A 12,135-nucleotide genomic window follows, 5' to 3' on the forward strand; every position below is an offset into this window, starting at 1 on the left:
ACGAACAGAACAGATCCCTCCTTGTTTGTGAACCTATTAACGAAAACTCTTCCCTCTCCGTCACCTTGAGGAGAGAGATAGAGAGAGAGTGTGTCAGAATATTTTAGAGAGAGAAACAGAGAGAGCTGAGTTGTATATGTTTCTATTTGCGTATTTGATCCAGAGCTAGTACACTGTTTGTTTTCCGGGAAAGTTTTTGTTTTTGGATCCTTGAAATAAAAATCTAAGATGGGTTTGATTGCAGACTTACGCTCTCTTGATTGGGAGCAAGAATCCTATCCAGCTTATGAAGATTTCTTAATCCTTCCTTTCTTTGCTCTGTTCTTCCCCACTGTTCGGTTTTGTCTAGACAGATTAATCTTCGAGGTAAATTGCTATAAAGTTGTATAGGTTTGACTGCAATTAGTAAGTTTTCTTTTTTAATAAATAAATAATTTTTTTTTTTATTTTTGGGAATCTTCAATTTTTTTGGATTATTTATCAGCAATTTGATTGACCCATATTGGATATTTGCTTATTTTGTTAGGTTGTTTTTAGTTTTCTATTGTTAGATTCTCCCTGGATGTTTTTTGGTTAAAACTTCCACACTTAGTTATTGCATGTCATTTATTTACATTATATATATTTTCTTTGGGTTCAATTTTGATTAAATATTTGTTCACCTTCCTCCAATGTATTTTTCTGGTTGTGCATTTTAATTTAAATTATTTATAGGGTAACCGGGGAAACAACTTGTATCGATTGGGAAGTTTTTTTCTGAGAAACTTTATCTCTTTTTAACTGAGTTTGGATGTACTACTAGTTAATTTATTTATAGGTGCTTGCTGATTGTGCAACAATAAAGGATCACCTTAGGATTTGACTAGGTGGAAAGGGTTATTATAATTTTACTGAAATTTACTTTGGATATGTTTTACCTTGGTCTTGCTTCTCATATGGTTCTCTTGATGCTAAAAGCATGTCGTAGTTCTGGATTTTGCATCCTACGCTAGACTTTTGCTTGATGAACAAATCTGGGTTCCAATGGGAAATGCAAAAAGATGGGAACTCAATGTTGGTCTTGGTGTAAGACCCTTGTCAATGGAATCTCCTATTTATTTCCATTTTTTCTTACCTAAGTTTTGCTGCCATAAAACGTTTGTATTTGAAGATTAGTTGACTTGATTGTACTTGGGGGAATCTTACCTTCGTTTTCTGCTTTTACTTTATACCAGATGATTCCACATTCCACTATATTTTGATGGTTCACTTGCTAAGATACCATGCTCTTTGGAATTCTTTTAGCTAACTTAGTATGAAAGATGAACAAATCTCTACTTGATTTCTTATTAAGCCTGGCTCTCTCTCTTTTTTTCTTTTTTTTTTCCCTCGTGTGTTCTAGCTCAGTTTATTTATTCTTTCCTTTCTAGCTTTTGTTACTATTGTTACTATTATTATTATTATTATTATTATTTTCAGATTATAGTAGTAGAAGACTTTATGCAACTGATTTACTGAGTATATGTTGTATTTTTCCCCCTTCTTTCTCTTAATTTTTGTCTAGTTAGTCTCAATTATTCATAAATGTAATGCAGAAATTGGGAAATCGACTAATTTTTGGAAAAAAGCTTTTGATGGATGAGCAGACGGAAGATAGAAGGAAGAAGATTAGAAAATTCAAGGAATCAGCTTGGAAATGTATTTATTATCTTTCAGCTGAGCTTCTGGCTCTTTATGTAACCTATGATGAACCTTGGTTTACTAATACAAGATATTTTTGGGTTGGGCCAGGAAATCAAGTCTGGCCTGACCAGAAAATAAAGTAAGAATTCTTAAAATTAGATGTTCTTTGGTGTCTTTAAATTTAGGCATTGATAATGGCATCTTTCCTATTCGCCTGTTCTACTGCACTATTAGCAATACAATTATACCAGCTTATCACATAATAGATTGACTAGTTTTATGACAATCAGGTTGAAATTGAAGGGAGTATATATGTATGCTGCTGGATTTTACACATACTCCATATTTGCATTGATTTTTTGGGAGACAAGGCGTTCTGACTTTGGGGTGTCCATGGGCCATCATGTTGCAACAGCCATTCTGATTATTCTTTCTTATATTTTCAGGTACATTCTGATGAAATTTGTTTTAGGCTAGGCTCATTTGCATCTGTGAGATTCAATTTCCTTAGAGAAAGTATGAGGGACTGAGAGTATGAGGGACTCATTCAAAGTGACATATGTTTTACTCTGCTATTAAGTCGTAAAAACAATGAAATGGCTATTCCTAATAGCAAAAGAAAAATGGTATGATGGATGTGGGATACTGATTTCGAATATCTAATAAGAATCTATGTATATTGATTTTAAGTCAATATCCAATAAACATCCCTTTGTTGCAGGTTTGCCCGAGTTGGTTCGGTTGTTTTAGCTCTTCATGATGCTAGTGATGTGTTTCTGGAGGTAGGAAAGATGTCTAAATACAGTGGTGCTGAGGGGCTTGCTAGTGGTGCATTTATCATTTTTGTTTTGTCTTGGATCATACTGCGCCTCATTTACTACCCATTTTGGATCCTTTGGAGTACAAGGTTTGTAAAAAAAATGTTTAATTTGTTTTCACTTGTTTGATTTTTCTTAGATATTTGATGTTAATAGAACCAGTGTTTAAAATCAGTTTCAGTCCTGGTAAATGATGTCTGATTTCAGAAAATAGGCCTTTCTAATGTCAGAAAGAAATAACTGAGCACTGTGCTATTTTTGGTACTATATATTCTTTAACGAATTTTGTGATTTCTAACATCTAGCTCTAGATATCTGGAGAATTCTCTCATGTACATGCTAGTGATGATACGCCCTCTTTTGCTCCTTGTTTTAGTTCTATATATAGCTTCGTGGATGAAAACTTAATTATGTAAAATGAAAACAATTTCACGAAGTTTTTGGTGTGCTGAAAGTATTTCTGGGAGAAATAGATTCTAATTCCTTTAGAAAGATGAAAAATTTTCTAATATAATGCTTTAGAAACTGTCTTACCTTTAAACATATTAATCAGTTGGTATCTCTTTCAAGAAAATTAAAGATCAAGTAATGACTTTTGAAAAAGGTATAACTCTAATATTTATCTTGTTTGCCTATGTGCTTCTCTTTGTGGCAGCTATGAGGTTCTTCTCACCTTGGAAAAGGAAAAGCACCCAATAGATGGACCAATTTACTACTATGTATTCAATAGTCTTTTATTCTGCTTGCTTGTTCTTCACATTTATTGGTGGGTATTGATGTATCGGATGCTTGTCAAGCAAATTCAAGCAAGAGGGCATCTTAGTGATGATGTTCGATCAGGTGAGTAAAATCCACATCTTCTATATTGTTCTGATAATTTTGTGTTTGTGTATGTAGTTATGGTGTTCGATCTGGTTATCTTCAGTTATTAATCCATTGCTAAGTTTAATTCTCTTCTCCCTTCCATATTTCAAATGCAGATTCTGAAGGTGAAGATGAACATGAAGATTGACCATGAAACGGAATTTACAGCTATAAGGTGACACTTCAAAGGTGCGTTTTAATTTTGGGAGATGTTGTTTAGATCCCCCATGCAAGAAACCAAATACTTCACTGTGTTTATGTAGAATACTATTCAAGATGTCTTTTAGATTGGAGAGTCATCGGTATTGTTAGCTTGCATATTATATTGACTGGATCGTGATTTCTAAGAATTTACTGTGAACAATTTGACAAAGTAAGGATAGTTGTATAATGTTGTCAAAAGGATAATATTTACCTTTCTATGTGATACAGTGGGATTTTCTTACTTTTTCTGTGAAAGATTCTCTCATTTTTTTGGTGCTCGGAGGTTGTGGGTGTTGGTGTACATGCTCCTTTTTTATTTCCTTCTTAGTTGTTGCTTAAGTTATTGGAAAGTGGGTAAACTATTGTATGCTCCAGCTACTTTTAGGCACAAACTAGGTCTTAAACCGGACCAAATAGATTTATGATTTTGATACCATGTTGATTTACTACGACTGTCAAAAGCATCCGACAAAATCTACTTTTGTGATTTCTCCTGCAGATGTCAAGCAACTTACATTTATACATTCGTTATACTCACTAAAACGGAAGGAGTATAACTTGAAGAGTTTGCCTTGTAATTAAGGGGTTGTATGATGGCAATGGAGTAGAAAGTAGGAGCAGGTTGAAGGGTTAGCAAGTGCAGAAAAATTTGATTCTTCATCTGAGATATACAACTTCACTGTCTTAGCCATAGATTTTGAGCACTCACAATTGATTTGCTGATAAAGAAGTTTACGTTTAGCTTTGAATATATACACTTTGAAGAAAAGAAACAATTTCTTTTGTGGTTATGCAAATGCATTTAATCATTTTATTATTATTATTATTATTATTTTTTCCCCTTTACGATTCTTGGTTGTAACTGGAACTCTTTTACATGACACATTTTTTTTTTTTTGGCTAATGCCATTGTTAAATGTTAGTTCACAAACTATGTTTCTTTTTCTTTTCTTTTCTTTTTTTTTGGAATTTTCTTTTTACATTTAGCACGTCATAAGAATTATATAATCTTTTTTCTTTCTTTCTTTTTTTTTTTTTTTTTGGAATTTCCTTTTTACATTTAGCACGTCATAAGAATTATATTAATCTTTGAACGTAGTTCTTAATATGATGCAATATTTATTTGATATAATTATTATTATGATATAATTTTGGTTGATATTTGGATTTAGTTATTATTATGATGCAATATTTAATTATATGAGTCATTTCACCTTTTGCAATTTTTTTTTTGGGTAATAAATATGTCTTTGATGAAAAAAAAAAATCGATAAATGTATCTAATTTTTTATTATGTTTTAGACGTCAAGACGAGGCCGTTATGCTATATTTGATTGATAATTTTTAAATTTAAAAAAAAAAAAAATTCGAACTACTCTTTAAGGGCAAAGCTGTAATTATGTTGAAATATTATGTCTACATTGAAATTCAAGACGGATTTACATCGTACACTACGCATTTACATAAATTAAGTTTAGGCAAGAGTATGGTATTTTTCAATTTGAGATACATTTGAAAGAAAGAATAAAATTTGAATTGGTTGGCATAATGGCATATAATATATATACATACATATAAGAAAATGATAGTAAATCTAATTACATAAATCAATAATTCAAAGAAATACAAATTTGAAATCTGAAAAATATATATCACTGGATTTTTGTAATACTCAATTTTTTTTTTTTCTTTTGCGTGTCTACCTTATTATAAATTTTATAATTTATAAAAAAAATAAATAAAACTGAAGGAAATGAAAAGAAATAAAGAAGAAAAAAAATATGAAAGAGAGAGAGGGGGGGGGGGGGGGGGTGGTAATTTATGAATTTGTAGAATATTATATATTCCTCCCCTTGATTCTTTTCAAATTGCGAAGATAGACCTGAGGAAACAATGGAAAACTCCTGTCTGAGTTATCTGCTTCAGGGCGCTTCTGATAATCGCCTGCTTCGAGAGCCACGTGAGATCGGATAGTTCCTCCGATCACCTCCGCTACATTAAGGAAGGAGAAGGAATCCGATCTCTAATGCGAAACAATGTCGGTCATTTCAACCACCACAACTCCCAGGTAATCCTATTACACTCTTCCCCTCAAACCCCCCACAAATCCAATCCGCAATTTGGGATTTTGGATCTTAGAGATTTCTCTTTGTTTTTCATGCATTGGCTTTTGGAGTTTGTATTTACAATTTCATGGCTTTTTGAGGGGATCGAAGTTGAGGATACAATGATAAGAGCTAAAGCTATATAAATGGGACACAATTGAATTTTGGCCAATAAGTTGCTTCTAAATAGGACCTAGACTAGAGGATCCGATTTTTTTGCTCTTTTTTTTTTTTTTTTTTTTTTAAATATATAAATATATATATTTTTTGGACATTGATGTGATGTGTGAGTGCATAGATGTTGGTTTGATGAAATTCTAATGTTTGCAAAAAATATATATACATATATATATATACATTTTTTTTTGTAACAGTGGGATTAATGTGGCAATATTATGTTTGATTTTTGTTGATTTATTTTATTTTAATGGGGTAATTTCCCTTTTTTTTTTTTTTCTTTTTTGAATTTTGGAGTTTTGAGACTTTATCTGGTTTCACATATCTCTCAACTCCTGCTTTGACATTCTTGGTCAAATTTTAATTTTGACATTTTCCTTGTAGATCCTGTTTGGACACTTTTAATTAACTTTACTGTTCATTTATTACTTTTTGGTAAATAAAGCAAATTACTTTACTAGGTGTACAGCAATTGAAGTACACAGTGTTATACTGGAATCTGCATGAAAAAAAAAAATATATATATATATATATTATTGTGAAGCATATGTTCAATTATTGTATGAGAAATTATTCAGTATAGATAGCCAATCAACTATTAACATGCGTCCTATGGTTAACGTGTCAGATTTTTTTGACAAAATCAGAATTTTTTTTTTTTTTTTTAACGTCCTTACTTTACTTTTTCCATAATTCTTCACGGAACCATTAACCCAAAAAAAAAAAAAAAGAAAGAGTGGTCGCCTGTGCCGGAAAAGAAGACGAACCATGGCCTCTGTGATCGTTTAGTCACCTTGGTTTTGTCAAGGACTAGTGAAAATGGTTTTTTACCAAATTCTCTACCCAAGAAACACAAAAGCAAAAGCCCAGCAGAGAGAAAACAACATATTTTAGTGCTTCAGATTCACCCAAAGAGCTTGCTCAAGATCGAAGACGATTGGATGGCGACCCATATGATCGTGATGACAACGCTGGAGAGGAAATCAATTTTGATTTTTCTTTTTAATATAATATTTATTTATTTGGACACATGGCATTAGTGGGTTGGCTATGTGTGCTCAAAATTCCAAGTCAAATGGTCGCACATAAGCTTTTTATTCATTAAGAGATAGATTGAGTTATATCCACGACTAGTGACTGTGTGTTTTCTGGGGAAAGTTTTGGATCCTTGAAAGGAAAATCTGAGATGGGTTTGATTGAAGACCTCCGTTCCTTCAATTTGGAGGAAGAATCCGATCCAGCTTATGAGGATTTCTTAATTCTTCCACTCTTTGCTCTGTTCTTCCCCTCTGTTCGGTTCTGTCTCGACAGATTCGTCTTCCAGGTAAATTATTTATTTATTTTTTTTATTTGACTGCACTTTGTATTACTAGAACCAAAAAAAAAAAAAAAACCTTTATGAGGAATTTTCAATTTCTTGGATCATTTATGATGCCGTTTGTCAAAAATTTGATTGACCCATATTGGGATATTTGCTTTTTATCTTTTTAGTTTGTGTTCAATTTTTGTATTTTCAGATTTCCAATGGGTTTTTTTTTTTTAATTAATTAATTTATTTTTTATTTGTTGAAAATGCCGCACTAAGTCATTGCATGTGAATTGGTACGATAAAATTTATATACGTATTTTCTTTTTCAATAGCTTTTTACTGTTGGAGAAAAGCATGATTTGATTACGTTCTTTCGGTTCATTTTGGATCAGATATTTGTTCATCTTCCTCCAATGTATTTATATCTGTACATTTATACTTGAATTATTTATAGGGTGACTGAGGAAACAACTTGTTTCAACTGGAAGGTTTTTTTATGACAAACTTATTTTTTGGAACCTTATTTGGATGTACTACTAGTTAGTTTATAGGTGTTTGCTGATTGTGCAACAAACAATAAAGGATCACTGTGCATGAGCATTTGACTGTGTGGATATCATAATTTTACTGAAATGGATATGCTTTACCTTGGTCTTGCATGTGATATAGCTCTCTTAATGCTAAAGCATCTCTGTGTCTTTCAGTAGTTCTGAATTTTGCATCCTACACTAGATATTTACTTAATGGAAAAATCTGGGTTCAAATGAGGAATGTGATGGGCACTCAATGTTGATCCTTGTTTTAAGACTATTGTCAATGGAATTACCTATTTATTTCCATTTGTTCTTAATATAGTTTTGCTGCCATAGTACATGTGTATTTGAAAGTCCTAGTCAATTTGATAATACTCGGAGGCTTCTTACTTACATTTTCTTCCTCTACTTCATAACCGAAGAGTCCACATTCGACTAGATTATGATGGTCACTTATTATGATACCATGCACTTCGTAATTCTTTTAGCTAACTTAGTATGAGAGATGTACAAATCTTTACTTGAGTTCTTATCAAGCATGGCTTTTTCTGTTCCAGCTCAGTTTAATTATGTTCAGGAGGTCTATTAAAGCTGGTGTGTGGTTGTACATATGATTGCTTTTGTTTCTAGCTTTTTTCCTCCCCAAAGCATAGTGGGCAACTGATATACCCAGTAGATTTTGTGTTTTACCTCCTTTATCCTATTGTTTTGTCTTGTTGGCCTCAATTATCCATAAATGTATTGCAGAAATTAGGAAGCCGACTAATTTTCGGAAAGGGGCATATGATGGATGAACAGACAGATGAGAGAAGGAAGAAGATTGGAAAATTCAAGGAATCAGCTTGGAAATGTATTTATTTTCTTTCAGCTGAGTTTCTGGCTCTTTCTGTAACCTATGATGAACCTTGGTTTACTAATACAAGATATTTTTGGGTTGGGCCAGGAAATCAAGTCTGGCCTGACCAGAAAATAAAGTAAGAATTCTTAAAATCAGATGTTCTTGGGTGTCTTTTAATTTAACCATTACTAATGGCTTTTTCCTACTCTCATGTTCTACTGCACTATTAGCAATACAATAATACAAGCTTATTTCATAATGGACTGACTAGTTTTATGACAATCAGGTTGAAATTGAAGGGATTGTATATGTATGCTGCTGGATTTTACACATACTCCATATTTGCATTGATCTTTTGGGAGACAAGGCGTTCTGACTTTGGGGTGTCCATGGGCCATCATGTTGCATCAGTCACTCTCATTGTTCTTTCTTATATTTTCAGGTAATATACTGATGGAATTTGTTTTGAGCTATGTCATTTTGCATTTGTGAGAATGTGAAGGGAAAAAATTGCTTTCAATTTCATTACAGAAAGTATGAGGGACTTATTTAAATTCACATGTCTTATGCTGCTATTAAGTGGTACAAACAATACTATGGCTATCCTAATAGCAGAAGGAAAACATTATGATGGATACTGATCTAAAGGTGATGTCTGATAAAATTCTATGCATGTTGATTTTAAGTCAATATCTAATAATAATCTGTTTGTTTCAGGTTTTCTCGTGTTGGTTCAGTTGTTTTAGCTCTTCATGATGCTAGTGATGTGTTTCTTGAGGTAGGGAAGATGTCTAAATACAGTGGCGCTGAAGGGCTTGCTAGCGTTTCATTTATCCTTTTTGTTTTGTGCTTTATGCTTCTGCGCCTCATTTACTACCCGTTTTGGATCCTTTGGAGTACAAGGTTTGTAAACAAATATGCCTAATTTATTTTAGCTTGTTTGATTTTTCCTAGATCTTAGATGCTAATCAAACCAGAGTGTAAAATCATTGCAGTCCAAAGCAACATTGAAATGATGTCTGAACTTCAGAAAATTGGCCTTAAAATGTCACAAATAAATAAATAATCTTTCTAAGATCTAACTTGAGATACCTGGAGAATTCTTTCATGTACATACAAGTGATGGTAGCCCCGTTAACTTCTGGTGTTGGTGTTGTATATGGCTTTATGGATGAAAACTTAATTATGAAAGACAAAACAATTTCATGGAGTTTTAAGTGTGTTGAAAATATTTATGGGAGATGAATCGTTTATCAGGAACAGTTTCAAATTCCTTTACAAACATGCAAAATTTTGTGCAATAGTGCATTAGACACTGTATTCCCTTTAAACATATTAGTCTATTGGTATGTCTTTCAAGAATATTAAAGAAGAATACTGAATTTTGAAAATGTTGCAACTCTAATATTTATCTTGCTTGCCTTTATGCTTCCTTTTTTGACAGCTATGAGGTTATTTTCTTCTTGGACAAGGAAAAGCATTCTATAGATGGACCGATATACTATTATGTGTTCAATAGCCTTTTATTCTCCTTGCTTGTTCTTCACATTTATTGGTCGGTGTTGATGTATCGGATGCTTGTCAAGCAAATCCAAGCAGGAGGACAGATTAGTGATGATGTTCGATCTGGTGAGTAAAATCCATATCTTCTAGATTGTTTGTTAATTATGTGTCCCATACATATATGCAGCTCAGTGATGATGTTTGATGTGGTCATCTGCAGTTATTAGCACGTTGCTAATTTTTCATCTAAATTTAGTTTTCTTCTCCCTTCCATATTTCAAATGCAGATTCTGAAGGTGAAGATGAACATGAACATGAACATGAAGATTGATTGGGAAACAAATTTTACAGCTAGAATGTGATGCTGCAAAGGTGAATTTTAATTTTGGGAGAGGTCATTTGGATCCCCCTATGCAAGAAACCAAATCCTTTCACTGTGTTTATGTGGAATACCATTTAAGATGTGTTTTAGATTAGAGAGTCACCATTATTGTTAGCATGTGTATTATATTTGATTATGTTACGTATTCTATGAGAGGTTTTCTTTTTTATTTTTTGGTGCTGGGAGGTTGTCCCTGCTGGTTTACATACTCCTTTTTATTTCCATAGCTGTGTGATTTACTGCAACATAGGTTAACCATTCGATATTGTTATTTTAACTCTCCCTCTTACATGTAGACTCGCCCATGCTTAGGCTTGAACTAGGCCTTAAAGGGGACCTTATAGGTTTACAATTCTGATACCATATTAAATTATTGATACTCGTCTTGACAAAATTCAGTTTTGTGATTTCTCATGCAGATATAAAGCAACTTATGTTTATACATTCGATGTACTCGCTAAAATGGAAGGAGCATTGCTCGAAGAGTCTGCCTCTCGTGATTGGGGGTATGATGGCATGGGATTCGAAAGCAGGAGCAGGTTGAAGGTTGGCAAATGTGGAGAAATTTAATTCTCCCTCTCAGATATGTTTCATGCAACTTCACCGTCTTAGCCCTGTAGCTTTGAGCCCTACTGGCTCATAATTGATTTGTTGATAAAGAAGTTACCTTTTAGCTTTGAATCTTTAGCACTTGGAGCTGAAAATGATTTCTTTTGTGGTTTTGGCAAATATATTTATTTGGTTGTAATTGGAGTTCTTTCACATAACACATTTTGTTAGATTGAATTCCCCAAACCATCTTTTTGTTAGAAATTTTCTTTTGTATTTAAAACTTCCATAAAGAAATATACTAATCTTGGGACTTAGTTATTATTGTGGTGCCATATATTTTGATGTTTCGATTTATTTTTTTGCCAATAATTTGATCAATATGACTCGCTTTTTTCTTTTTTTCTTAATCATATATGACTGGCTTTACCTTTTTCAAGTTCAGATTATGTTTATCATTTCCAATAATAATAATAATAATAATAAGCCTTTTCTTTTTTGGGGATGTTAAGATATTTTTGACTGATATTTAAAACAAAAGAAAAAAAAAATTAAAACTTTGTAATCAGAAATCATTGATTTTTCGCGTCACAATGTTATTACTAATCTAATCAATTAATTCAAGGATTTTTCTAACTATAATATTCCATTTTCTTTTTATATTTCTATATTAAATAATCTTTAGGCTTTTCATAATTTCCATTTTTTTATAATAAAGTTCAGGAAAGTTTGTATAAGAATTTCTTTTAAATGAGGTATAGACTATAGTTGGTGAAATTAGAAAGTTGCAGCGGCAAAGTTTTTGACACTTTCTCAAATCAATCTTTACATTTTCTAGATTATTCTAGATTGCCCTATTATATTCCCAATGGGTCAATAGCTATAATCTTCCAAATGACAAAATTACCCTCTAATGGCAAGCTTATGATATTGAAAAATTATTTTACATTATAATTAATACAAAAATCAAAGTTTGTTTTTTCTGTTGGACATAATTCACATAAATTAAAATTTATATAAGATTGTGATAATTTTTCAATTTGTAACATTTTTTTAATCTAAGAATAAAATTATATTGATTGACAAATAAGAATCATAAATTTATCATTTTGCAAGACATTGTATATCTAATTTCAAAAATCTATAATTAAATCTAAAAAAAAAAAGACAGTATTTTTGTAAATACTCAAA

The 12,135-nt window shown here is 32.0% G+C and overlaps 2 protein-coding genes across 3 annotated transcripts; both read left to right on the forward strand.

Moving 5' to 3' along the window:
- On the forward strand, nucleotides 1–4,374 carry LOC107429138 (ceramide synthase 1 LOH3-like). Its single transcript, XM_016039788.4, has 7 exons — nucleotides 1–366; nucleotides 1,575–1,801; nucleotides 1,953–2,108; nucleotides 2,384–2,569; nucleotides 3,136–3,320; nucleotides 3,461–3,533; nucleotides 4,048–4,374. Exons 1-6 carry the CDS (start codon nucleotides 229–231, stop codon nucleotides 3,490–3,492), a joined length of 924 nt encoding a protein of 307 aa, XP_015895274.3. The 5' UTR covers nucleotides 1–228; the 3' UTR covers nucleotides 3,493–3,533; nucleotides 4,048–4,374.
- Nucleotides 4,375–6,493: 2,119 nt separating this feature from the next.
- LOC107429141 (ceramide synthase 1 LOH3-like) lies at nucleotides 6,494–11,268 on the forward strand. Of its 2 annotated transcripts, XM_016039792.4 has the most exons (7): nucleotides 6,498–7,154; nucleotides 8,420–8,646; nucleotides 8,797–8,952; nucleotides 9,228–9,413; nucleotides 9,955–10,139; nucleotides 10,301–10,385; nucleotides 10,815–11,268. In XM_016039792.4, exons 1-6 carry the CDS (start codon nucleotides 7,017–7,019, stop codon nucleotides 10,342–10,344), a joined length of 936 nt encoding a protein of 311 aa, XP_015895278.1. In that variant the 5' UTR covers nucleotides 6,498–7,016; the 3' UTR covers nucleotides 10,345–10,385; nucleotides 10,815–11,268. The 2 variants fall into 2 exon arrangements, with proteins under 2 accessions (XP_060669225.1, XP_015895278.1); XM_060813242.1 differs by lacking the exon at nucleotides 10,815–11,268 and having other exon boundaries at nucleotides 6,494–7,154; nucleotides 10,301–10,390.
- Nucleotides 11,269–12,135: the final 867 nt, after the last annotated feature.

Source organism: Ziziphus jujuba, chromosome 12, assembly GCF_031755915.1.
Source record: "Ziziphus jujuba cultivar Dongzao chromosome 12, ASM3175591v1".
Taxonomy (NCBI): Eukaryota; Viridiplantae; Streptophyta; class Magnoliopsida; order Rosales; family Rhamnaceae; genus Ziziphus; species Ziziphus jujuba.